This window comes from Sturnira hondurensis, unplaced genomic scaffold (assembly GCF_014824575.4).
Source record: "Sturnira hondurensis isolate 20B ecotype Veracruz unplaced genomic scaffold, ASM1482457v3 Scaffold0004152, whole genome shotgun sequence".
In the NCBI taxonomy this organism is placed as follows: domain Eukaryota; kingdom Metazoa; phylum Chordata; class Mammalia; order Chiroptera; family Phyllostomidae; genus Sturnira; species Sturnira hondurensis.
The window spans coordinates 7,168,645-7,196,309 of record NW_028076783.1 but is presented as its reverse complement, the minus strand read 5'-3'; the positions used below and the strand labels follow the sequence as shown (position 1 = coordinate 7,196,309).

Here is a 27,665-nt window from a genome sequence, read left to right as displayed (position 1 = left end):
GAGACGAGGCAAACATGAGATGTATGTATGATGCTGCAGATGTCACATGGTATACTACTTTATGGCACACTTTTTCTTATAAGTAGAAAGAGAATGCCCTAAAACAAGAATTAAAAGTACAGTAAATACAAAACCAGTAACCTAGTAATTTGTAACTATCCAGTACTATGTAGCAGACATAACTGTATGTGCTATACGTTTTTAAGACTGGCGGCAAAGCAGGTTTATTTACACCAGCTGTACCACAAACACGTGAGCAATGCATCGCACTGCAATGTTAAGACAGCTACAATGTCACCAGGCAACAGGGACTTTTCAGCTCCAGTATAATCTTACAGGACCACTGTTGTATATGCCCCGACAGAAGCATCAGTACGCAGCACATCACCAAACTCCTCTTTCCCTTTGCTCAGAGAAATTGTTTTGATTTAACCAGCAGCTGATCAGATGCTGGTGGGTGATCAGACCCGACAGGCAGATAGGGAAGGGGAAAATGAAGCTGCCGGGAAAGCAGCTATGGCAGGACCCCTGCCTCGGACAGTGCTAGATGATACTCTGAGCGCAGGCCTCTAGGACTCCCTTTACACGGTCTTTCTTCAGACACCAATGCACCAGAGGCAGCTTGAGATCTTTCTCAGCTGCAGAGTTTAGTAGCAAGACAGCTTCATGCTTAAGGATGCAGACTTTGGACTCATGGCTCAGTCTGGGTTACCTTTGGCTTCAGTCTCTGGTGCTCACTTTCAGGCTTCAAATGGATATGATAAAATCTACCTAATTGGACTATTGCAAGAACTAAGTGAAATGCTTTAAGGAAAGAACTTAGCACAGTGCCTGGACAGGAAGGTCTTATACACAAAAATAAATCATACTGCTGTTATTAATATCATTATTATGTTATATAAATATCATATTCTGCTCATGGTTCCTGAACTTTGACAGAATTTTGAGTGTTCCTAATACTCTTCAGGCACAAATGTATTGTCAGTCTGTTGTATAACTTCTACAGTTGGCTGATCCCATCCACGACCTTTTTTTTTAACAATTCAGGAGATTTTAAGGATGCTTTGAAATGAGGTGAGGACAAACTATCTAAGAGAAATCATACATGATTGCCCACAATCTTTTCAGACTTCTTAACTTTCCTCTCAGCAGACGTTACAATTTAGGGATATCTTTGGCTGCCCCCACCCTACCTCCAAAGGCTCGTGTGAGGACCCAATGGTATGCTGCCAGTGAAAGTGGTTTATAAGCTACTGTGTGCTGCACCAGTTTAAACATGTAAGGCCAGGATCGCAGAGGTCCCCCACCCTCACCCACCGAGCACGACCAGAGCACATCCATGTGGATGACTCTGAGCCTACCTGCACTTCATCATCTTCCTCCATCTCCCACCCAGGACGACGAGCTGGTACGGCCCACTGGGGCCCAGGTGAAGCGCCACGCCTCCTCCTGCAGTGAGAAGTCCCATCGTGTGGATCCGCAAGTCCAAGTCAAACGCCACGCCTCCAGTGAGTTCTGTGTAGGAGGGAGGGAGGGAGGGAGGGAAGCAGTCCATGAGTGGAGGGGGTCTCAATATCATATTCCACCAGGGACCAGGCAGGTAAATAAATGAGCTTGGTGAGATGTAAAGAAAATAACATCACAAGGACAGAGATCGAGGGTAGCCAGGGAGTGGTATCAGAGGAGAAACAAAGAGTGGGGTGAGGGAGACTGCAGGAGACCGGCCACACCTCTAGCCGATGGCCCCCACGCAACACTGCCAATTATTCAAAAGAGATCAGAAATCCAGACCCTATATGAAATCTACTTATTTTTCACTACTAGCAACTAATTTTTTAAATTTTAACATCAAATAATGCCAAATATACATACATACATATATGCACACACACACACATACATATTTATGTACTTGTAACAAGTTCCTCCTCAACTGTGTCTGTTACAGAAGCTAACAATTTATCATTTCTGATCTGGGGTAATTAAGTGGAGAACTGAATTCCTCCAAATACCCTTGAGGCAGCTGCAGCCCAAGGTATGACTCACCTCTGTGTCCCAGCCCGAGCTCTGCCTAGCACCCCATTGGGACTCAGTTAATTGCCTGATGGCCACACTACACAATAATGACTAAGTATGCCAGACAACTATATAATAAATTCTGTTTGATTTCCAACACTAATCTCTGCTCTTATGTGATTTATCTTTATGAGCAAGCCAACTTTCCTATAGGACAATGTGTTCCAAGAGTCTTGTATTTGTTGCTTTACATTTCTTCCCCCTACACCTAAACAAAGTCAAGTTTTGTTCTTTCCTTTTTGAAGGTTTATTTTTTAAAATACCTTTTTTTACTGTAGCTCCATTTTATTAGCATGGATGATCCCTTCTGGAGGTCAGGATACCCGTACTCCTGGTATCACTTGATCACTCAATTACTAGTAACCCTGGAGAATCCCTTCCCCTCTCTGGGTTTGAGTTTTTCCTCCGAACAATTAGAGGGTTATTGTGAAACATTCCTTACACGCTATGCTCAAGGACACTGGAAATATAGGATTTTTTGGAATGCCCATTTTAAAATGGAAAACTAGCTGAAATAGTATGTATGATTAAAAAAATCACAAAATGTATTTTTAAAAAACCTAACAAAAAAGATAATGAAAACAGACTCATATCTCCAATCAAATCTTATTATGAAGCCTGGTTATAAGAGATACAAAGATGGAGCTGCTCTGGTTGGAGCCAGAGGCCCACTTGGCTCGCCTCTGCCCCGTACAGGGCCAACTGGCCACCCTGTGAAATCTCAGGGCAGGCATAAACCATAGATCTAGTCCAACCGTGTTTTTGAGGTGAAGAAACTGAAGAACATAAAAGAGAAAGTCTTGCACAAGATCGTGTATTAATTACTGCTGCTACATAACAAATTACTCAAACTTTAATAGCTCGAAAATGAAGCATGTATTACGTCACAGTTTCTGTGGGTCAGGAATCCTGGAGCAGCTCCGTGAGGTAGTTCTGGCTTGGGGTCTCTGATGAGGTTGTAGTCAGGAGGCTAGCCAGTCCTCTGAAGTCGTCTGGAGGCTTGACATGCTGGAGGGTCTGCTCCCACGGTAGCAGCGCGCTCGCGTACCTGGCACATTGTGCCAGCTGTTGGAAGGAGGCTTCAGTTGCTTGCTGTGGGGACTGCCTGTCCTCATGACAAGACAGCTGGCCTCCCCCAGAGCAAGGGACCCAGGTGGGAGTAACAGAGAAGAAGCTGCAATGTCTCTATAATCTGGCTTTGAAAGTCACGCTCTGTCGTGTCTGCCACATCCTAATGGTTACACAGGTCAGCCCTATCCAGTGTGAGAGGAGACTGCAAAAGGACACAAATACCAGAAAGTAAAAATCATGGGGGCCAAGTAGATGGCCAAGAAAGTGGTAGTGTGGGAAGCTCCACAGAACCACTCTCCAGCAAAACTGCCAAAACTGGGGGAAATTACTAATACAAACATCTGAAGGCCCTGGACAATTGCCAGGGCACACAGCAAAGGAAGAAAGGTAGGGACAGTGGGAGTAGCCCCACGAGCACAGTAAACTAAACCAAGCTAGTAAACTAAACCAAGCTAGAGGGATCCTGGGAAAGAGAGAACCAGGGAAGGAGAGAGCTAAGAAGAGCCCTCCTGGGGTCAAAACAAGACCAACCTCAAAAGACTGGCCCCAAAAACTACACAAAGGGGCTGAATTTAATCAGTTCAATCCATGGAGCAACTGCTACCACAGGGAATCATCAAAAACAACAGAGCCGTCTGCTGACAATTACAGGGACCTCACAGCTCAGTTTGATGCTGACAGAAACAGACAGCTTCACAGCGAGATCAGGAAGAAAATCAGAGCCCACCAAGACCCCTGTCCTCACAGGGTGGCTGTGCATGTGCCCAACAGTGTACCTCTGGGAAGCAACGTCAGAGGCACTACAGGGGAAATGGGCTTCTCTGAACAAGCCATGTAAGTCGCTGAACAAGCAACCTGGGGGTAGGGAAGTCAGTATCCAGAGATGCCACAAGACAGTATCTAAAATGTCTAATTTGCAAATAAGAAATATGAAACATCCAAAGGAACACGAAAGAGTGACCTATAAAGAGGGGAAAAAAGAATGAAAGAGAACAAACAGAGCCTCAGAGAAAGGTGGGGCGTCATCAGCACACTAGCATATGTATAATGGAAGTTCCAGGAAGGGAGGAGAGAGAGGAGTGTAAAAAAGTATTAAATATTGGCTGAAAACTTGCCAAACTTATTGAAAAGCATTATTTATATACCTAGTATACCAGTGAAGTGCAAGTAAAATAAAAGCAAAGAGGTCTATGAAAGTCATGTCATGGTCAAACTACTAAGCCTAACACAAGGAGGAAACCTTGAAAGCAGAAGAAAACATTGATTTGTCACTTACAAAGGATCCCCAATAAAATTATTGGCTGACTTATCAGAAACAACCGAGGCTTTCCTCTTAAGATCACCTGGAATATTATTCAGCAATAACAAGGAACACAATACCGATATATACTACATTAGTGCAACAGTTATATTAGTAACTTGGACGCTAAACATTCTTTTTTCTCCCCTCCACTGTGGAAGCCCAGATTTTTCTGGCAGGTACTTGAGCAGTTCTCACTAACACTATGAGGCCCACTGAATTATAGCTCCTTACTGCAGCCTGATTTCCTTCTTCGCCACTGTCTGAGTGACTCAAGTGTCACAGTGGGAGTGTGAGATAAGCTGCTCTCCGTGGTGCTAACATATTACGCCACACCAAGGCAGTGGCTCCCCAGAGTGTGTCCACTCACTGGTTCAGACCCTAAGAACATTTTCACTTACCAGCACTGGGATGATAAACATAAGCATAGTGCATGAAGGTTTTCCTAAAGCTAAACCTATTCAATGTAAATGACCGCTTTATTCTGCATTTGTGTCCCTTCCAACTCTGGGGATGTTATAATATTATTTATTTTATAAATTATTGGGAATTATTTTATAATTATTTTATAATTATTGGAAATTATTATTATAATTATTATAATAATTATTATTATAAATTATTATTTATAATAATTTATTATTATAAATTATTTATTAAAATAAATAATAAAATTATTTATTTTATAAATTAGATGGTAGTTGGGCTTTTTAAGGACCTTATCTGACATATTAACAACCCTTAATTTGTCTACCCATTTTCTAAAATTTTACCAGTTTATAAAATTCAAAAGTCTGGGAGCCAACTCCCCTGATGTGCCATGTATACCTGGGAAGTTGGAGGATGTATGGGTCCCCTTCTCTGCTCCCCCTCCATGCTTCACTTATAATCTGGCTTGAACCACAGGGTAGTTGTAGTAGGAACTGAGTTTTGCATGGGTCACTGGTTAGCCACTGCCGTCTCTACAAGAACTGGAGAGACAAGATCCACACAACTATCAGTAAATCATGGGAATCACTCCACACACACCCAGCTTACAAAGGACTGTGTGCAGCTGTCTATGGCCACAAAATACATAACACTTTCCCAGAAAGGTTGAACTATGGCCTTGCCCCAGCTAGAGCAGTATTGCACGGCACAGACCCTTGAGTTAGGTGGACACAGGTTCAAATGTAGGCTCTGCCATCACCAGCAGTACCTGTCTCCTCAACAATAGAGCCAGTAATAGTAAGATTTTATGAAAATTAAGTGGAAATGCATAAAATGGCCTAGCATATAGTAAACACTCAATACATTTGTGCTATAATTATTTGTTGTTTTTGTCCATCATTATAGTGTAGAGCCCACAGTAGACTACCAAACCCCTCTCCCCCGTTCATTCCCCAGAAATGAAACAGGTGATGCCTGGCCCTGCCAGGTGTCTCGGTTGGTTAGAGCATCATCCTGATTCACCGAAGTTGCAGGTGCGATCCCTGGTCAGGGCACATGTAAGAATCAACCAACAAAAAAAAAGAGAAGAAGAAGAAAAGAAAAGAATCAACCAATGAATACATAAATAAGTAGAACCACAAATTGATGTTTCTTTCTCTCTCTTTCTTTCTCTCTCCTCCCTCAAAAATCAGTAAACAAAAATAAACCTTTAAAAAATGGGCAATGCCTGACTTTAGCCCAAAGTCTCAATTCTCTACAGATTTGAGTTATATATTCCTGTCTCTCTGTCTTGTGCATACCTGAGAGTTAACTTCAAAACATACCCTTTTAAAACCAAGGTGTGTTACACATCACAAAATTTGTTTTACGTTATTATTATCATCATCATCATCATCATCATCATCTAACCTTTACTAAGCACTTACTATTTTCCAGGTATTACACCAAGTACTTCTCATGAATTATCTCATTTAAAACCTCCCACAACGCTAAGAAGTAAATGTGATCAATATCCACATTTACAAATGAGGAAACTAGGGCCAAGGGGGAAGACACGAAAACACCACCATTCACTTTTGCCTGGTGTCACATGACTAGTAAAGGGCAAAGGAGGACACAACCTCTGTCTGTCTAATTCTGAAGCCCTTCTCCTCATCACTGTGCTCTACTACTTCCCTTTTGTTCCTTGTTTCCTCAGAGGAGCCACACTAAATATATGTAAGGGATTAGATCTAAACATTCCCATTGTGTAGATGGAGATGTTAAGGCTGAGAGAGAAGCTAACACTGCCCAAGCACCCTTATCAGAGGTCAGAACTGAGAGCCTTTTCCTCACATCTCCTCAGGTGCCAATCAATATAAGTACGGTAAGAACCGAGCTGAGGAGGATGCCCGGAGGTACCTGGTAGAAAAAGAGAAGCTGGAGAAAGAGAAAGAGATGATCCGGACAGAGCTGATGGCACTGCGGCAGGAAAAGAGGGAGCTGAAAGATGCCCTCCGAAACAGCCCAGGTACCTGCATGGGTATGGCCCTGAGGGCTCTTGGGAGGCTCCGCCTCCACACTTCCTTAGCACGGATCACCTGGGGTCTAACCCAGGACAGATGAGCTTCTTCCTTTCCTCAGTTGTCACCACCACTAGCACCACCATCACCATCATCATCGTCGCCCCTCCTGACTAACAGAAGTGCCATCTATTAAATAACTGCTTTGGGGTAAAGGGGTGAAAACACACCACAAAAATGTGTACATTTAATGTGGTGAGGTAGAATCTAATTTTAGAAATGTTAAAATGTGAAAAACAGAGTGTGCCCTAGAATCAAAGAAATAAAAGACCATTTTGAACCTCACATTAACTCATTCATTCACAGGTGCTGAGCACCTGACTGTATGAAACACTGGTCCAGGTGCTGGGAACTATGAACAGTGACAATTTGCCAGGATCTTCTTCCAAAATCCAGGGCTGTGATCTCCATAGGCACTGCCTGCTCTGGGCTCCTCTGAATCCCAATTTCTGCTGTTTCCTCTTAATTCTTTCTATAGCTACTTTTCAGCTCACTTTCAGTAATGTGTGAGATGTTGGTCCAGATGCTTGGAAGGGTGGACAGTGCCTGGCACATAGCAAGTTCTCAATAAGTGTTTACTGAATGGACAATTACATGAATGAAAAGAACCCATCACTACCAGAAACACCCCTAGTGGTTGTCTCAGAGCAAACCATGGAGTTAAGTTTTAAACCTGGTAAGGCCCAACATAGTTCTTTGGCAAAAGAAATGTTCTAATACAGGTGTGTTTAGTTAGAGGAACCCTTGGTCAATGTTATGACTCTTGGTTACAAGCAGCAGAAACCAAAGTTAACCTGGTTTAGAAATTAAAAGAAGAAAACTGCAACTGAAAAATTGGACCATCGGGTCTAATGAGGTCCAGGGACTTAAATGATATCACCGGAAAGCCTATTTCTCTAACTCTTCCTTCTACCTCCCTCTACACTGGTTTCATACTCTGCCCCTCATGGTGCAAATGGCTGTGCAGCTCCAGCCCTCACCTAATCCTCGCAGCCGCCGAAGGAGACAGAACTTCTCTTTCCTGCGGCCCGCACAAACACTTCAGGATTCACTCTGACCGCCTTTGATCCCTAAACCCATCACTGTGACCAGAGAATGAGATATGATTATGGCCCAGGACTTATGCGCCAACCCCTTGAACTAGCAGTGAGGTCAGCCCCATCCAAATTATAACAAATGAGAGAGGAGAGGTAATTTCCCAGTGGAAAATCGGGGTTCTGTATCCAGAAGATGGGAATATGGGTATTGAGAAAGTAAAACCCTAGGCCCAAAGTCCATCTCTTAATCAGGACTGAGGATAGGAAAGGCCCTCTGGCCTGGGGGTGGGGGACAGTGGTCAGAGTAGGGGCCAAGGCCCTGCCAAACTGCTGGATGCTTCAGGCCAGGCTCAGCTATTTTTCATCAATGTCTTTGGACACAGGAGCAAAGATAAAGGTTCTGGAGGAGGCCGTGGCCACCCTGGAAGCTCAGTGTCGGGCGAAGGAGGAGCACCGGATCGACCTGGAACTGAGGCTGGTGGCTGTGAAGGAGCGCTTACAGCAGTCTCTGGCAGGCGGGCCAGCCCTGGGACTCTCCGTGAGCAGCAAGAACAAGAGCGGAGTGAGTCCACCCCCTGCTGCACCAGGGCAGACGCTCCTTCATGCCCTCACATGCCACTCTTCTTGATCGTTCTTAGCAGCTAGGAGTTATGCTCACTTACAGGTGACAAAACAGACCCTAAGGGACATGCTCTTGGTGGCAGACCTAGGAAGAAGACTCTTGCAGCAAGTTCTCTAGCCTATGTTCTTTCCACTGACACATCACCAGTTGACTTTGTATCCTGAATGCAGTCTCAGAAGCAGCCTCACTGATACTGATAACTACTATAGGTTGAATAAGATAACAGACTCATGGTGATCAATTACCACAGCCCAGTACAGTATCTTAGCCAGTATGATCTCACATAGTCTTCACAGCAGTCCTATGAAATAAGCACTATGTGCATTCACCCCATTTGACAGACTAGGGAACTGAGGTTCAGAGGTGTGAAATGTTCAAGGTCACCAGCTAAGTGGGAGACAGGATCCCAAACCCAGGAAGTCAGACTCCAGAGCCTGTGTAAGCCACCTTGCACATGCCCTCCTCTGGGATCCCCAGTGTACCAGGCCATGTTCTCAGGGCTTTGCACCCTTTATCTAACTTTCCCAGCAACACTGCAAGGCAGATACTCTTACCTTGAATAAGGCTTCCTCAGGGAGAACTCTGCTGACCCAAGTTCATGTCCCAGTGTCTCATCCACAGCACTATTGACATTTAGGAATGATAATTCTATTTATAGGGGACTACAGTGTACATTGTAGGATGTTTAGCAGCATCCCCAGCCACTAACCCCTAGATGCCAACAGTGCCACATTCCCAGTTATGACAACCAAAAATGTCTCCAAAAATAACCAAATGTCCTTGGGAAGGCAAAAATTGGCCCCCTCTTTGGGAACCACTGGTCTAAATTACCAACATTTCCATCTTATCTGTTATTCTTCCTCATAGCACTTAACCACAAATAGTGTGTGTATAGATAGATAGAGAGAGAGAGAGAGAGAGAGAGAGATTTCTATCCTTACTTGTCCAGTGTCTGTCTCTTCAACTAGATAGTATTTTTTATTAAGAATTGGACTATATTTTTTATCATTATAGCCCTAGCCCTTTAAATAGTTTGAAAAATAGTAGAAATGTAATAAATGTTTGTCAAATGAGTAAATGTTATACTTACTTTTAAACAAGGAAATTAAGGCTCGGAGAAGTGAAGTAATTTGTCTGATAAGTGTGCACTGCCATTTAATCTCATTGTTGTTTAAGGTCACAGCTGCCTGGTCAGACTATACCTTATAACTGGGAAGCTAGGGCTCTTTCTTACATCCTACACTCCACTCCATGGGGCATTTCTAACCCCATTGAAACATGAAGAGATTAAGGGCCATGGACCAAACAACTATACAGAGTCACAGAGGGCTGGTGGACAAGCCAGAAGTGGTTCATTCATCCCAGCTGCTTCCTTCCACCTGTATGCCCTGATGTTCACATTCTAGAAGACTTTCCCTCCACTTTTAATCCTTTCCATGCCTTTGAACATAAAGAAAAGTCCGCTCTAAATTCCCTGCAGGCTAAGCTATGAATATGTCTCATTTCAGGAATGACATACAGTAAGGTATTAAGGGCTATCATCTGGAAATTTTAAGGGGTCAGGGCGGTATAGAAAATGGGAAGGGGAAGAGAATGAGAGATAGGACAGTGAGTTAGAAATCCCAGCTCTCCCACTCACCAGCCATGTGACCTTGAGCAGTGCTTTGACTTTCCCATTCTTCTTATCTGTAAAATAAGACAACTAATAGTACCTACTTCATAGGCTTGAAAAGGCTAAATAAGCTAATCCTCCCAGGTCCCAATGCCTAGTACATAGTGAGGGTTCAGAAATTGTAGCTGTCATTCCAAGGTCCTCCAGTGTCTTCCTCCCCTCACCCTGTTTGATGCTGGTATGTTTGGATAGAGCCTTCTATTTGCATTCTTTTGAGGGCAGGCTGGGTGTAGATAGCCAGCATTAGATTTCACCTATGTGATTATTTCTTATCTACAGGAAACTACAAATAAATCCCAGAATAATGCCCCAGAGCAACCTCTCCCTGTCAACTGTGTTTCTGAGCTGAGGAAAAGAAGCCCATCAATTGTAGCCTCCAACCAAGGACGGGTGCTGCAAAAGGCCAAGGTACAGCCATAGCTCAGCTAATCAAAATTCAGGGATCGGCCAGCCTCCTTTCTATGGGAACTCACCAAGAAACAAAAACAGTCAGCTAATGAGAAAGGCAAAGAATTGCCAATACACAAATACAACAAAATTCCTGAGCTTTGCTCAGAAGAAAAGACCCTCAAATCTCATTAAGAACCTTTTTAACTTTTTCCTAACACATAGTTCTAACAAGCTGTGGTCTCTGAGCCTACAGTGTGTTTTGAGACAGGAAAGGAGTGTTCCATAGGTAAGAAAACTGAGGATCAGGGACTAAAGGGTCACACAGAGCACCATTGTGAGAGTTGCCTTGCAGATCCACTTCTTCCAATTCCAAGTTCAGGGCTTACTCCATGAGACTGGTCCACAGTCCTATCTCTGAAACTCTTGGGGCCAGCTTATTTCAAAACATTTTTGGATTTTAGAAAGATAATATGGTGCATGTACTATATGTGATGAAAAATCCCAACAAGTTCTCAGGAGGTACCCTGTAAGCAAATATGTTAATAATTCTATAACAAGATACATGAATATTCAATCATATGGAATCAAGAGATTATAAACAAGTTTTGCCACCACATGAGTTTGTACCAAAACACTTAAGAAAAATTGTTATCTCTGGTCTTACTGGATTTCAGAATTGCAGACAAGAAAGCAAGGACCTGAAAAACAAATACCCGAGCATTAAAGTAACCAGCCAAAAACCAGACCACCTAAACCAGACGTCAGCAAATTTGTGATGTGAAGAAAGACCAGACAGTAGATATCAGAGGCTCTGTGGACCACACGGTCTCTGTCGCCTGACCACTCACCTGCTATTGTAGCAGGAAAGCAGCTACAGATAATGTGTAACTGAAAAATGAATGTGGCGGTGGCCCAATAAACCTTATTTATGGACACAAAGATTTGACTCTCATATAATTTTCACATCATTAGAAATGATTATTTTTAACATTCAGAAATGTGAAAACCATTCTCAGCTTATAGGTCATACAAACCTGGCTCACTAAATGTTTTTGTATAACCATGATCCTTGATTCTTGTAGGCCGCTGGGAGAGCTTTGGATTTCGCTTTAGCGTAATGGGAAGTCACTGGCAAATTTTGAGCAAGGAATTTTTGGATATGAATTACATTTTTAAAAAACCATTCTGGCTACTATATTGAGAATGGATGAGGGGATGAGAGAGGCCAGTTAGAAACAGATGAGAAAGGTTCAGTGGCGTTAATATGAAGTGGCTGACTTTGGAGGCAGAGCCAAAGGATTTGCTGATATGGATGTGGAGGGTGTGGAAAAGAAAGGAATCAAGGATGACTTTTAGGTCACTGTCCTGAGCAACTGCGGTTTGGGTGGCAAAGACTGCGAGAGGAGTAGGTTAGGATTGGAGAATCCTCCCACCAACAATTTTCTAACTACCACATTGTACTCTGGCTTACACCATCACCTCCAGGGCTGACTAGAAACTCCATGCGTCATACATAGGTAAACAGCCATCCACTGTTAGTCATGATTTTAATATCCCCTCAGATGAACTCCTAGACAGGCCCTAGAGGAGGAATGGAGCCCTGTGAGAGGCCTGCCCTCACTGTTCCTTAATAACCTGCTTTGGCTCCTCCCCCATCAGCCTCCTACCCCCACCCCCCAGCAGGGTCCTGTGGAACAGCACTGGAGCCAGAGGCAGGCCCCACTCCACTCTTCATTCTGAGCCTATTTTCTTGTCTGCGAAAGATGCTTTGTGATATTTGAGCCCCCCTCAGAAATAAGACCCAGTGTGGAGAAATGACTTACCCACAGCCAAAGAAAGAGTAGGACTGGGACCTATGGCTCTCTAATATGGCCAGTGGAGATCTTTATACAACTAGGTGCAATGAAATGTTTTTATCCTACAAGTCATGCTAGACTATTCAACAAACTGCTTTGTCTTGTCTTTCTGTACCTCAGGAATGGGAAATGAAGAAGACCTAGAAAGAGGATGAGAGTGTTATCCAAAGGAAATATGAGCTTGCCCAACTGAGGCGGAAATGCTTTTCTCACAAGGCGATATCAGAAGATCGAAAGTAGCCCCCACTCCCCAGGGCACCCAAAAGACCGGCCTTTATTGTCTGCATGATTATAGGGGGTATAGGAGGGAAGAAATAGAAGGAAAGAGGGAAATGAAGGGCATCTCTATATAACTTTACAGAGGGTGGAAAATGGGGGTGGAGGAAGACAGAATCTGCACAGTTGTAAAAGTTTTGTTAAATGTCTTTGCCTTCCCTTCTGAAAATGAAAGCACACGTGAATAAGCCATTCCATCCTATGCTCAGCATCCCATTTCCAGTCCTTAGGGCAAAGGAAGGCAGTGTTGAAGCATCAGTGGTGCAATACAGAGAAAAGACTTGATCATCCAATCACACTTGCGTCAGTTGGATTTGTGTTGTCATTACTGACAGCCTATGAGCAACATCAATAGGCTGAAAAATTAATAGAACTATCCCGTCTGCATAAAGGTGAACAAAAGCTACACAAAACATGCAAATTCTACAGTCATTCTACAACTGCTTTAGACAGGTGCAACTACCAGAACTCCAGATTTGAACTGTTTTCTTATCAGAGATCTGAGTAGGCAGTAGGTAAGGCTAGGTTCAGTAACTGACATATCTTAAGTGATACTCCGTGACAGGAGCGTGGATTTTTAATGTCCACAAGATGTTGCAAACTTTGTAGTGTGGGGTCATTTGCTGTCATTTAAATCCTTTATCTATTTCATCATAACTCTCTGGCTGTAGGAGTTATGATTAGAAATGTGACTCTTTACCTGTTTATCCTTATCTTTCACTCAGAGGCCCAAGTGTCTGCTCCTCCTTATCTGCTCCCAGGAAAAACTATCAGGGAGAACCAAGAGGAAAGTGGCTCATTTCTGCTACATGAGTGCCTTTTAAAACACTTGATACTTTTATAGAGGAACAAGGACTTCAAGTCCTGGGCAGTCTCCTTGCGGTGCCTCTCATCACTTACTCAACACTGTTGGCACTTTGTAAGTCTTTAACACATTTCCCTCCAACAAAGAAAAAAATATTTAGCTGTGTGCACTCAGAGGTTAGCTCAATGAGAGAGAAGGGAAATACCATAACTTCTGGACACTTTCCTAGAGGCTTCACATACTTCACCCTGCCTAAGGCTTTACATACTTGAGCCTCATCTAAACTTTTCCATCCTCTGAGGTTGCTGGAGACCAGAGCAAGAAAAATAACCTGGCCCCAAGTACCCATCTGGTCAGTGGCAGAGCATAAGGCTTAGGGCTTATAGGGCCCAGGTCCGGACAGGGCTGGGTTTGAGCCCTGCCTCTACCACTTAATAGTTGTAACTTTGAGAATGTTACTTGACCTCTCTGATTCTTGTCTTGTCTTCCTTACCTATGAAATCAGGTTAACAACAGTACTCTCCTCCCAAGACTGTTGGGGGAATTCAATGAGATGATAATACATGGGAAGCATATTGCACAGTGTCTGAGAAATATTAAATGCCCAGTCATTAGTGGTTCTCACTATTAACTGGATAAAAAATGTCTGGCTCAAAATCCTGTGTCCTTTCCACTGAAGAAGAAATGACTTTTGCATGGTAATTACAACCAGCAAAAACTGTAAGGCAAGCAATCTAAAACTGAGTTTTCATCCAGATTTCACCTGAGTATCTTCAGTGACAAAGGCACTCACATGATCTGTATTGTCAATATGCTTTTTAAAAACGTGGATCTGGAATGTCACCTGACAACCCAGTTGTGCCCTCATTGTCTCCCATGCAGTTATTTTGAAGCTAAGTATCTTTTTCCACCAATAGATCTTAGACTTCTTGAGAAGTGGGACCCCAGGAAATTAATAATTAACATTTATTGAACATTCACCATGCATCAGGCACTATGTCAGCCAGAGCCTGCTTCACAAGCATGCAGCCTGTGCAGTCACACTTAGCCAGGACTCTGTGCTTGGTTGATTGCTCTGCTGCTGTACTCTTAATACACTTAGAACAAGGGGCTCCACATATTCCTTTTGCCCTTTAACTTATGTAGGCAGTCCTGGTGCTAGTGACTTTTCTAGGCATTATCCCTTTAGTCTTCACTAAAATCCTGTGAGATAGGTACTGTTATCCCAGTTTTCACAGTACAGGAAATGGAAACCCAGAGGTTAGGTAACTGGGAGCCAGTATGTGAACACAAGGTCTGACCCTAGAGGCCTTCCTCTCAGTTCCAAGGCCCCATTTCATCTGCTTCCCCCCTCCCCTTGCATTCAGAAGCACACTGAAGCACACTGGCACTTAATAAATGGATGAATGAATGGATGCATATATGCAATACATTATAAGTTGGACAACTAAGAGAATCTTAAAGAAAATGGCTAAAGCATAGATGCCAGCTCCTGATTGTAAAATGCTTTGTTTGGTTGTTTTTCAAAGTATAGGCTCACAGATCTGAGGTGAACTTGAAACTATCCTTCCCTACACTACCAGATATTTGGACTATCAGATTTCTAGTGTCACTAATCCTCTGTGAGGTACCTTGAGCAGGTTCACCAACCTCTCTGAGAGTAATTTTCTTACATGTAAAAGGGACTTATAATCCCTCCTTAAGTCATGGTGCTCTTTTCCTAAGGCCAAAAGGAAACATAAGGTGTTGGCTTCAACATATCTGAGTGGGGCCTTGGATAGAATATAAATATGCAAAACACTACAGCTCTGTCCTCATGGAGCTCACAGACAAGCAGGGAGAAAATCTGGCCCAAATAGCTACAATACAAGTAAATGTCATGGCAAATGCACACAGAATGATAAAAGCACAACTCCCATCCCTTCATTTTTTTTTTTTAACTTTAGGGACCATCCAGTAACTAGTCTGGAAACTCCAAATGCCCTCAATCCCAATCATTAGTTCATCCTCACAACTGGGCAGCTTTCCATACTAAATCTCTCTAAAATACAACCATTTCTTCCTATCTGCACTCATCTTCATTAATTCATTCCACAAATATTTACGGAGCACCTACTTACTGTACCAGATGTGAATGAGACAAATACCCTCATGAAGCTCACACTCTAACTGGGAGAACAAGCAAAAAAGAAAACAAAGCAAATAAATTACTAATATGGAAACAAAAATGTGCTGGACACACCTAAAATAGTAGCTGCTTTAGTTAAGGTGTTTATAAAGGTCTCTGTTGAGGTGATCCAGCACCCTTGCTGTTCCTAACAGCTGTTTCCCTACATTCTCACAGCCTCACATCCTGTGATCTCCTCCCTACAGCAAATGGCTACTTTAAACCTGTAAAGACTTCGTAGCATGCTCCCATTGCATTCAGAATAGGACTCAAGTGCATTCAGAAAAAATGGTGATCTACATCAGCGGACTGATTGTTGAAAATGAACACACAAAAAAATTCTCTACCCTAATGGAACTCACATTCTAGTGAGAGGAAATGAGAAAATTGGAGAGGAAAAAGCGGGGAAGAGTGATGGAGGAAGAAGGGGTATCAGGCTCCTATTTTTTAAAATCCCTGAGGTGACCGTATGGCCATGCCCAACCATACATCTTTTGTTGTCTCTCCCTTTCCTCAAATATTTCAGTCCCTTACTCGCAGTACTCTTCCCTCTTTGCTGGGTCTTCGCAGAAGCTGCTTACTTCTACCTGAACTGCTTTCCTGCTGCTTCATCTACTCATTCTTCAGCTTTCAGTTCAAATATTATTTCCATTAGGAAAACTCTGCATGTTCGGCCATATTGTGTCCTAGGGATCCGCAGCACCACGCCCCTCACCTTTAAACCTTGGTCCTATTTTGACTTTATATGGCATTTGCATTTGTTTGTTGTTTATAATTTCACATAAGCTTCAAAAGAGCACAGCTGGGGTCCCTTTGTTCGCCGCAGACTCCACAGCTAGCACTGAACTCACATCGTTGTGACAATAACAAGTACTACGCGCGAAACACACTTGAAGACAGGAAGTGTTGCAGGGGGTGGGAAATGAAACAGCACCGCGCACCGGAAATGAATGTTAGAGGCCGGCATCCCTGGGAGGGATTCGCCCGCGAGGGCTGCCGGGAAGCGAGGTTTTTTTTGAGCGAGAGTGTCTCGTTACTTCCTCCGTTGGCCTAGAGCGGAAATATGGCCGCGCGGTCCTTGTGGCCGGTGCGGCGGCGGGTGCAGCACCTTTTGGCCTGCAGTGCCGCGTCCGAAGGCAGGTAAGCAAGCGAGGCAAGCCCTGGGTCAGGGAAGTGAGGACAATATGGGGTGAGCGAACCGGAGGGCCGGTTGCGGGCGAGAGGACCCATCAAGCCTCTCGGCCGCTCCTATCGGGCGCTCACAGACGCATTATACAGAGGTGCAGACTAAACCCCACAACCGCGCTTCTTTGGCCGGAGGAGACGGTGGGAAGATCTAAGGTCACGTTCTCGGAGGTGGGAAATCTTTTCATCCCTGAGCGTAGATTGAATTGGGGAGGTATCTCTCCCGGCCCCTTCTTCGCCGCCGTGGTGTCTGCAGGTAAATTGGGGTATTCTCCCCTGACTCCTGTGTGACCTTATGCCAGTCCCTCCTCATTACCCGGGCATCACTTAACGTGTCGGGAAAGGAGAGCGTTGGATTTGGCCTTTCCCCATGAGGCCCTTGCACTTGCTCTGGGAGTCTGTGAAGTTCCAGTAACTTTTTAAATCAATGGGCTGCAGTACTTTTTATTGATTACTCATGCCAATTGCAGAACTATGGGTAATTATTTTTATTAGACCCTGTTTAACGGAGGAAACTGAGGTTTGGAAAATTGAGTAACTTTCCGCGATAACGTTACTCAGCGTTATTCCCCTCTGGGGAATGGTGGAACCCAGGCTGGAAACCAGTCAGGGCTCCAGAGTCGGCGCTTTTAATTAGTAAACAATGTTGATTATTTTCCGGCAATATTCCCTATTGACTACTACTTTCTCGGAAAGAATAAAATAGGGCTGAGCAGGCAGCGGATGGATAAAGTAGGGCGTCTGAAATGTAAATAAATCCGCGGGGGATTCCGAGAATTACTATATGCATAACTATGTCACCTTTTTGGCCTAACACATCTAACCTAGCTGGCACCCCATCCTAACACCTGGGTGAGAGGTTGAGTTTCCGGGGGGGGGGGGGGGATTAATTGTTTAAAGTCTTTAAGTTTGTAAGGTTGGGAACTAACCAGAAGAAAAATGGCTTCTTCTGATAAAATTAACCCGCACTCCAGAAGTAGTAGAACCTGTGATAGGATCTGCCACAGCTACACTCTCTTTCATGACTTGTGTTCTGGCCATTTTCCCTTTAAATTGGTCCTGAGGATATTGTGACCTATTTTCTATTACTTTGAATAAATGAGGCTCGTTAGTAGTTTATGAGGAAGAAGGCATCTCATATGTGTAATCTGACACCGGATCACAATTAGGTGTCAGGTCGCAACCAGATCACGGGACTGGCCTGGAAAGTCTGGGAAGAAAAGTTGTGCTGGGTACACCGGTACACCTTAGGCCGGCTGTTCTCTCTTCCCTCAGTGTCACCTTAGTGAGCACTCTTCAATATATGCTAGTTTATATAAATAAACTTTTTAAAAGAGCTTTTGTACTCACAGACCACTTTTCTTGATGATTTTACTTAACATCAAATTATCCAGCAGGTATATTGGAAACTTCATTGAAGGAGGGGCAGAACTGCTCCAATCCAAGATCTACAAGTTAGTCCCTGCTCTAAATTTTCTCCTATGTAAACTAAATGAAATGTCAAACATTTTAGCTGTATAAAATTGTAGATTATAAGCATAATGGAATACAAAGATTCATCTGTTTATAATTCAGTCCATAACATAGTGTTTTATGCATATTTAATTTGAGTTGATTTTACATATAGGTAAATTAGCATCTCAGAATTTTGTCTTATTCAGCACAGGTTCTCCTCTCTAAAAAAGCCTTACTTACAGCTTGCAGTTGAGAAGGTTTAGAACTCTAGGCCTAACTTCAGTTTGATAAAAGTCCCTTTACAGGGCTTTATTTACCCCAGCTATAAAATGATGGATTGAACCAGAGGTGTATGGCTTTTTGGTTTGAATTCCCGCTATTGATAAATGCCCCACAGGTTCTGAGTATCAGAACTTGGTTTTTTCTTGCTAATTTTTGTGTCCCTATTTCTGGCTATTTCTGTTTCCTGGTGCTCAGTATCCTGTCTGCATGGAATACTAGCTATGTGATCCTGAACAAGTCTTAAGCTTCTCTGAGCCTCAGTTTTCTCTGTAAAATAGGGATGCTGCTAATAGTACTTACCCACACACTGTTATGAAATGAAAAGATGGTTTAAGTAAAATCCTGAAAACGGTCTCTGGTGCTTAGTAAGCGCTTTATAATTGTTCATATTTTTACTGTGACCAAAAACATTTTGTCTGGAGTTCAGTCTGGAAACTTGTGGGTCTCTGAACTTGGCTGTAACTTTGGCTGTCAATGGCGGCATTTCTTCATTCCACACTCCCTCCCTCCCACTTTAGGGGAAGTCCGCATCCTTTCAGCACTGCCACCCAGAGCACTGCTGGGGAGGACTGTGGTTCTGAGGACCCTCCTGATGAGCTGGGGCCCTCTCTTGCAGAAAGAGCCTTAAAGCTAAAAGCTGTGAGACTGGAAAAGGAAGTCCAGGATTTAACAGTGAGTAGATTTTATCTGATCAAAATTGTTTCCCCTCCTTGGCTCTCTACTCCCCCACTTCCACTCTGGCTAGATTACTGGGCAAAATAATCCATAGTAGTTAAAAAGTATCACTGACTAAGGATAGTCATCTCTTTCAGTTCCCTGTTGTGTTTCAGTCCTTAGGTATCTGATATTTGGTAGTTTCAGAGGAACTACAGTGCATGGCAGGTAGTTGACAATATTTGTTGAATGAGTGTCATTTGTTGAATGAAGTCATTTATCATTACATTCTGCTGGTCAGACTACCTTAGGCATTCTGTGCCCAGTGCTGGGCTGACAAACGCACTTTGAGGAAGATAGACATTAAAGTAATTACAAACAAGACCGACTGGAAAGGTAAAGCAACTGGAAAGCATGTTTTATGAGCAGTTAAAGGAACCAGGGATTGTAAGAATGACAGAGAAAAAGACTAAAGAGACTGAACTAACTGCCTTCAAAGAGATGCCACATTTTTAAAACATAGTCTTGGTTGTTTTAGAGTTCAGGTCAGTGAACAAAAGTTGGACCGTCGTAGTGTTGGCTGAATGTGAAAAAGAAGGCTTTTTCTCAAGATGAGCTTGAAAACTGGCAGGCTAAATGACCGCCTTTCAGGGCTGCTGTAAAGAGTAGATTCCTGCTTCACCTGGGCATTTGGAATAACTGATCTGGGATTCCTACAACTCCTTTTTTTTTTTCCTCCCTTTAAACCCTGTCATGAGGGTACCATTTGTGAAATAAGCAACACCATTCTTTTCTACCAAAAAGCATTTGTTTTCTTATATTGACTTTGCTTTTGATGGTCAGGTGAGATACCAGAGAGCTGTAGCTGATGGTGAAAACATAAGAAGGCGAACCCAGAGATGTGTAGAAGACGCCAAGATATTTGGTGAGAGATTGATTCTTACTCAAGATCCCTTACTAACAGTTCTGCAAACTGAATGTAGTGGAAATGCATCTGAGTCCTTAACTGACCCCTACCCTGCCCTTATGCCCATAGGCTTTCTCTGCTGCTCATAGGGAATGTGGCCAAGTGAACCATTCACTAAATACTGCTTATCTTTAGTTTGACCAAACCTTGGTTATTTTCTTTTTCAAGCATGTACACTTACCATTGTAGTGCTCATACAAACAGTTGTGTTTAACTCATTAACAAACAAGTGAGTCATCAATCAAGGTGTTCAATGGAGAATTCAGAAAATAGACACATTGGCAATCGGGGCTGCTGAAATTGCTTCGTAGAAGCAAATTGGTCTGTATCTATAGCGCAATAATCCATTGTATCTCCACCAGACAATTTTTATGACTGTGGACAAGAATTACTTGTATTCTCAGTATTCGTCTACTTCCTGCTATAAAAATAACTCAGAGACAGAAGGACCCCATGGAAGCAGATCACATTAATTTTCATTGATGACATTGAATAACCTTTTTGGTTATTCAAATGAACACATTTCAAAGTGTTTCGGCAATTTTTCTACACATGCCCCCCCATCCTGTTCCAAATGTGTTCCCGAAGGTGTTAGCTGAGGAACAGGGCTTCAAGGGTAAAGGGCAAATCCGTGGTGACTTGCTCACAATTTAATATGTAACATTACACGTCCTCTACACATAGAAGGAAAGTGCTCAAAGGGACCCTTGGGTCTATCTAGTCCAGTCTTCTTTTACAGGTAGGTGACAAAAGTGATTTTGTGATAGATGTGGACATGAGCTCGTTGTGTCCTGGCCCCTCAATGATTATTCTTTCCCCTGTGTCACACTGCTTCCTTCCCTCGGGATTTTATCTGCTTGTGCCTAGGTTCACTTCCGTCCTATCCGGCCCCAGTACTATGGCATTGTCTTCCGCTTTTCTTTCTGTGCTGTGGACATCATGTTTCAAGGCTTCAGTTACCGGCTAAGTACTGACCCCCAAATTGTATTCCTGATATTTCATCCAAATTCTAGTCTCTTATTTCCAACTACGAGACTACAGCCTGCAATCCAAGCCTGCCACCTCTTAGTCCATGAAGTCCTGAGTTTCATCATTAAAAACTCATAAAAATTTATTTTTTGTTATATAGTCACCTATATAAAATCCTTGATTTTAACTCTTGTCCCACAAAACGTAAAATATTTACTATACAACCCTGGCCAATGTGGCTCAGTTGGTTGGGCATCATCCCATAAACTGAAAGGTCACAGGTTCAATTCTGGATCAGGGCACATGCCTAGGTTGCAGGTTCAGTCCCTGCTCAGGGCATGTGCAAGAGGCAACTGGTTGTTTCTCTCTCACATTCATGTTTCTCTCCCTCTCCTTCCCTTCTCTCTACAATCAATAAGCATGTCTTTAGGTGAGGATTACAAATACATGTGTATTTACTGTATGACCCTTTACAGAAAAAGTTGGCTGACCGCTGAGCTACAGAGAGTTTTTGTAGTAAATAAACCACTTGTGATGACTGGGAAAGACTTCCCACCTGTGTGAGGGGAGCAGGGTGAGTTGGCTTACCAGAAGACAAGTTTTGAGTTAGGAACTAGCTCGTATCAGTTTCCTCAAGAATTAACAAGGTCCCCAGAAACAAGTACATGTTAACTAAACTCAAAAGAATTTAATAAGTAATCTAATTTGTTTACAGAGCAAGATGTGTCCAGCAAAACATGCTATATAAGTTGTTTCCTTAGGTCATTTCTTGTAACCAGGAATACTGAGAAAATTGAAGTGAGCATGGAAGTGTGAAAAAAGTAGAATGCTTTTAAAGGACAAGCACGAGTCTGTTCTTCCAGGGATGGTTTTGTCTCAGTAACCCATATTGTCTAACAGTTTACCAAGGGTCTTTTTTTTCCACTAAGAAATGATGCAGAACCAACCACTTTTGAAATAACACAGTAATTAGAATAGAATCAAAGAGTAGAAAAGAACCTAGGCTTCTTCTGTTTACCCAGATTTACACAGCTTTACTGATGAGAAGCTGGGGCTCTTTGTACCACAGCAGCACACAAGTCAAGCCCAGAAGCTTACAGCTTTCAAAATGCTGTGAAAGTATCTGTCTTCTTTTGAATAACCAGGGGATACTTTTCATGTTCCTGATTGATCTTTTTAAGACATTCTTTTCTCTTAGGTGAAGTACTAATCTTATGGGCATGCTTTTCAAGCCTTTGGCCAAGGTCTTTCACAGCTGATCTCATGAAGAGCCATTAATATTCTCTGGCTACTATCCCTGATGGAGGTCAGGGAGGTGTCTTCCACAGCTTGGATCACATCAAGTCTGGGTCCCTGGGTCCCTCCTGTTTTCACTATTTCCTCTCCATTGCCTCCTCTCCTTCAGACTGTATCATAGCAAGATTACTTCAATTGGCTCCCCTAGTTTTTTTATATCTTCCTTGCCTGCCCATCTATTATGCTGCCAGCCCCCCAAAGTTTATTATGTATGTTGTTATTAGGCTAATTTGAATCCCAATCTACTTGTTTGGTTCAAGAAGCTATAATGGATCTCTTATCTTGCCAAAGTTAAAGAAAAATTACTACGTCTCTGTCAGTCATTCCTCTCTCTGTAGTCTTTTTTATTGCTTACCTCTTGGTGGTATTCTGATTCCCTCTGAATACAGTTGAGGTGGCTTCTTGTTTGGACACAGGGCGTTAAAACTCGACCTGGATTACAGCTGGATTAACAAAGTCCTTTGCCTCTACCATCCCCTACCAGGGCATTGGTGTTCCTATGGACAGCTGTTGTGGTGACTTTGCTTATCCTTCTTGTGGGAAAAATTAAGATGCAGTAATGGGAGTAAAGAGATTTCTCAACAACTGAGTTTGCTTTTATAACAGTTCGTGTGACTCTAAAAAGGTAAAATAGTTTGGGCTTGTCTCTAGCAAGTATGTAGAACTTTATAGCAAGCAGTTGGAGACTCATTATGTGTCTTACTTTCCTGTTTCTACTTAGCTAGTCCTCAAAATAAACCACCCTTTTGACTCCCCTTAGTCTGGTCTTGTCAGCTAATTTTTTATTATGGCCTCTCATGAAATGCTAACATCTCTATTGCCTCAACATGTCTGAGACAGACAGGAATTTCAAAACATACATAACTCAATGCTAAAAAAGTGAATAGCAACCAAAAGACAAGAAGCATAAAGATGGTTTAAAGGATCGGTCCCTGAGCCTATTGTAAACAGTCAGTTCTCGGGTTCTACCCTTGTCCCCGTTTCCTAGGAGGCCTCCTAGTCCAATGCCCGCCAAGGGGAACTGGCTTGTTGGTTGGGCTGATGGTGATCCCTGAGTCCTGTGGGGCACTCAGTCGTCCCACTTCTGGTATGCCCAGTACACTAGCCCTCCCAGGGCCTTCCTCAGACCTCGCCCCCAAAGGCAGAGTGGTTTCCTCTCAAACAATAATAGTTCCTGGTTCCTCCGTAGGAATTCAGAGTTTCTGCAAGGACCTGGTGGAGGTGGCAGACATTTTGGAGAAGACTACAGAGTGCATTTCTGAAGAAACAGAGCTTGGAGACCAGAAGCTCACTCTGGAGAAGATCTTCCGAGGCTTGTCACTTTTAGAAGCAAAGCTGAAAAGTGTGTTTGCCAAGCACGGCCTGGAGAAAATGACCCCCATTGGTGACAAATACGACCCTCATGAGCACGAACTCATCTGTCACGTGCCGGCTGGTGTGGGGGTGCAGCCCGGCACGGTGGCATTAGTCAGGCAAGATGGCTACAAGCTTCACGGCCGCACCATTAGACTTGCCCAGGTGGAGGTGGCGGTGGAGTCCCAGAGAAGACTGTGAGTGGGCGGTGAGGAGCTGGATGTTCTTCAGAGTGCAGCCGCCCGTGTTCCTTTATTTATTAAACTAGGTTTGTTGTACATGAGCTACTTCATGTGGTCTATTTTGGATTTAGTCATATTGGCTTTATTTCTAAGATACCGTATCGATTTACGGTGACCTCTTTGGTCTCATCAGAAGTCTTGCCATTGGGCATTTGAACAATGTGACAAGTGTTCCTGTGGCCTTTATCAAAATACGTTTAAGATAATTTAAATTAGTGCTCTGATGACTTTCAATCCAAAATCTTTTCAAAAGGTGGAAATGAATATATGTATGTTTATGTGTTTTCAACTGATTATTCCCTTCTAATAGTCTGTAACAGGAATTGTATAGAACCTGGTGTTTGTAGGGAAAAGGAATAGCGCAACATTTGGGTATTTAGGTGGTAAAGCTTTATAGTTGTATGAATTTAGATCATTTGGGTTGGTTTTTATACATATGGATTTTCAGGAGTTTACCTATTCTTATTTTATTTTCCTTTTAGCCATTTTTTTTTTTTTGACCTTATAGCACCTGCCAGGTAGATTCTATCTTCACACTCATTGTCTTTTCCGATTCCCATTTACAAGGGCTGAAGACCCAGGCAAGACTTGGAAGGCAGGGAACACCAAGAAGACAACCCAGTTCCCTGTCTGTCACAGAGAGTGCAGGCATAGCACTCCCCTTTCGTGTGTGACCTAGAGCAGTGAGCCTGTGTTTGTTTTTGATTTTTCAGTCCTGCTTCTTATGCCTGGTGTTTTGTAACAGGTTTGTTCGACATATGAGTTAGAGAAGGGTGATATATCAGACTTCAGAAAGGAGGTTACCTACGGCTATTTTAATGCTAGAAGAGGCTTTAATGATGATCTGATTTCACCCTTCCCCCGTCTTCTGAAGTATGAAAACAGTGTTTTTAGAATTGGACTCAAAAAAATAAATCTCTAAAACTAGTGGACTACATTTCAGTGAGAATTTGAATGAGGAACAACTAGGTACCCACTTCAGTCGAGGATGCAGTAGGTCTTGAATGAGCAAGCGAAGGCGTCCCCAGCAGACAGTTAAGTGTCAGCTGTCCAGACTGCATAGGGTTGGGGGTTGTTTATTTCTTTTCTTTAATATGTTTTAATTGTACAGGGTTAGGTTTAAGTTAGTTACCCACAAAATAAATCCACTTCTACTGGAACTCTGTGACCCATTTCAGTGGAGTGGTAAAAATTAAACACCATATATAATTCTAGGACACTACACAGACTTGTATAAATAAGCCATCCCCCAGCGGGCCCTACAATCTCCACAAGATTTAGATACTTAAAAAAAAATACATGCTTTAAAAATGCAAACAGAACACTGGCAGTAAGACTTTTAAACCAGAACCTCTTGGCATTCCACTGAGTGCATGGTGTAGATTTAATGAGCAGTTAGAGGTCACAATGGGAATTTGTCTTTACTTGCCTGCATTCCTTTGAAACTGACAGATGGTGACAGTGAGAAAAGGAGCCCATTATAATTACTCATGCGTTCTTGGATTAATAGCTGTTATTACCATTGAATTAAAATAACCGTAATTTTAGGTATGGAATGTTCTGATTACTTGAAGAATCTTCTGATATTCCTTCTAACTTCTTGTTTTAGCTAGTGGATTGAGAATAATTTTGGATTCTTATTCAGTAGTTTTGCAGACCTAAAAGTGTAAATTTAGAAAATGGAGCCATAGCAGTAAGAATCTCAAAAAGTGGAAGGGCTTTTGGGAGCTGGGGTAACGTGCTTGAGCATAGCTTGTGTGCATGGACTTCAGCCAAGTCCCGGTTCAGTCATAGTGTGACCTTGGGCCCCACTCATTTACTGTTCTGAGCCTGCTTTCTTATCAGGAAAATGGTTATAATTTTCTCACAATATTGTGAGGATTAAATGAAATGTGTAAATTGCCTATTGTAGTAGGCCCTCAGATATTTATTTTAATTGCTTTTTATTGTACGCATTGTTTTTCCAACGTTTTTATACCTGCCTTGAAGTCTAGGAAAAGGGGATCCTGGTTAAAAACTGTTTAACTATTGAAACTTAATAAGCTAATCAGAGTGGCTTATTTTCCTTCCAGCTTCTGGTTGTTTTGGTTGGGTTTTTTTTGTTTTGTTTTACCATAACACAAATTCATGTTTTTAGGCTGAAGGAGCAAGAAAATTGTTTCAGTGCTTTGAATTGTTTTGATTTTGATGCTAACGTGAAAAGACGTTGGCTCACGGAGGGCAAGGAAGGAGGCTCCAGCTCACTGGAAGGGGGTCTCGGTGCTTTAGTGCTTGGATCCTACAAATCTTACAGGTCTCCCTCACCGCCATGAAGGGGACAGTTGGTTTGATACCCATGGAACTTCTTTGGTGCTTTCATGGCAAAGGATAAGTGAAGCAAGGTTCTTAAACACTAAAGCAAAATGAAATAGGGGAAACTAAGGATGATATAAAACATTCAGAAATAAATAACTTTAATAAAACCTGACTTGAAATAACTGCAGTCCTCGCGTAGTGCCTTTGTTTGCATAATTCATGTTGTGTGTTGACATGCCCTGGTCATGATAGTGACTGCTGACCCACCTTGTTTGATGCTCAGTTGAGGCACCTTGAGATTCTGCGGCAATCCAGCCAAATGGATGCAGTGTAGACATTGCACACCCTCCCCCGTTGTTGAAGTCCTGTCTGGTTTTGTACCTCGTGACTTGCTTCTTTCTGATTCCTATGTGTTACTTAGATCTGGACTCCTGTTTCTGCCATCCTTTCTGAAATTGCCTTATTTTCTTGTGCTTGCTTCTTGGTTATAATTGTCTCACCTGCTTTAACCACTTCACTGGAACTGCTGGACCTCCGACCATCCTATACACCAGATTACTAACACGTGACCTTGTTCTGCCGTGTCCTTCCCAACCTCTGCCTGGCCTTGTCTTTACCTCTATTCAGCTGGCTTCTACATACCCAGCCTCCTTGGTGGCCCTCTTTGGGGCCAGCCTTCCCTGAAGTGTGGCCTCGCATTTTCATTCTTCCAGTCTTGTCTGCACACCCTGGTTCTGTAATCTATCGTCTCCTATATTCTCAGTCTTAATTGGTAAGTAACTTCTTGTTCCTGTGCACTCAGAGTTCACCCACATTCTTAATTTCACTGTGGAGATTTTAAAACATGCCTCCAAATTTCTGGAACTTTGTGATTGACCAATAGAATATAGTAGAAGTGGCACTGCCAGTTTCTAGACACAAGCCTTCCTATCTCTGGATGCTTACTTGGAACCTAGCCATCAAACCAAGAGCAAATCAAAGCAGCCTGTGGGCTGAAACTGAGGGCCCTAGCTAAGCTTTCAGCTGACAGCCAGAACCACCTTGCCAGTCATCTCGGGGAGCCATCTTGAATGTGGAGCCACCTGCCACCACGTGGAACAGAGATGACCTGATCTCAAATACCTGCTCAAAGTAGAGAATTTGAGGCAAATAAATAATTGTTGCTTTTAGCCCTGGCTAATGTAGCTCAGTGGATTGGGCGCT

The 27,665-nt window shown here is 42.9% G+C and overlaps 2 protein-coding genes across 4 annotated transcripts in view; both read left to right on the top strand.

Annotated features, from left to right (window-relative positions):
- AFAP1L1 (actin filament associated protein 1 like 1) overlaps positions 1-13,909 on the top strand; it is a 57,169-nt gene extending 43,260 nt beyond the window's left edge. For both annotated transcript variants that reach the window (XM_037044954.1, XM_037044955.1), the window contains exons 15-19: positions 1,397-1,508; positions 6,723-6,887; positions 8,360-8,538; positions 10,550-10,678; positions 12,637-13,909. In XM_037044954.1, coding sequence (XP_036900849.1) covers positions 1,397-1,508; positions 6,723-6,887; positions 8,360-8,538; positions 10,550-10,678; positions 12,637-12,660 — 609 coding nt within the window. In that variant the 3' untranslated portion in view covers positions 12,661-13,909. The remainder of the gene's footprint in view (positions 1-1,396; positions 1,509-6,722; positions 6,888-8,359; positions 8,539-10,549; positions 10,679-12,636) is intronic.
- A 2,897-nt stretch (positions 13,910-16,806) lies between these two features.
- On the top strand, positions 16,807-26,649 carry GRPEL2 (GrpE like 2, mitochondrial). 2 transcript variants are annotated; one of them, XM_037044951.1, is made up of 5 exons: positions 16,807-16,904; positions 18,347-18,403; positions 19,205-19,358; positions 20,184-20,265; positions 23,762-26,649. In XM_037044951.1, the coding sequence occupies exons 1-5, from the start codon at positions 16,828-16,830 to the stop codon at positions 24,124-24,126; spliced, it is 735 nt and encodes a 244-aa protein (XP_036900846.1). In that variant the 5' UTR covers positions 16,807-16,827; the 3' UTR covers positions 24,127-26,649. The 2 variants fall into 2 exon arrangements, with proteins under 2 accessions (XP_036900846.1, XP_036900848.1); XM_037044953.1 differs by lacking the exon at positions 18,347-18,403.
- Positions 26,650-27,665: the final 1,016 nt, after the last annotated feature.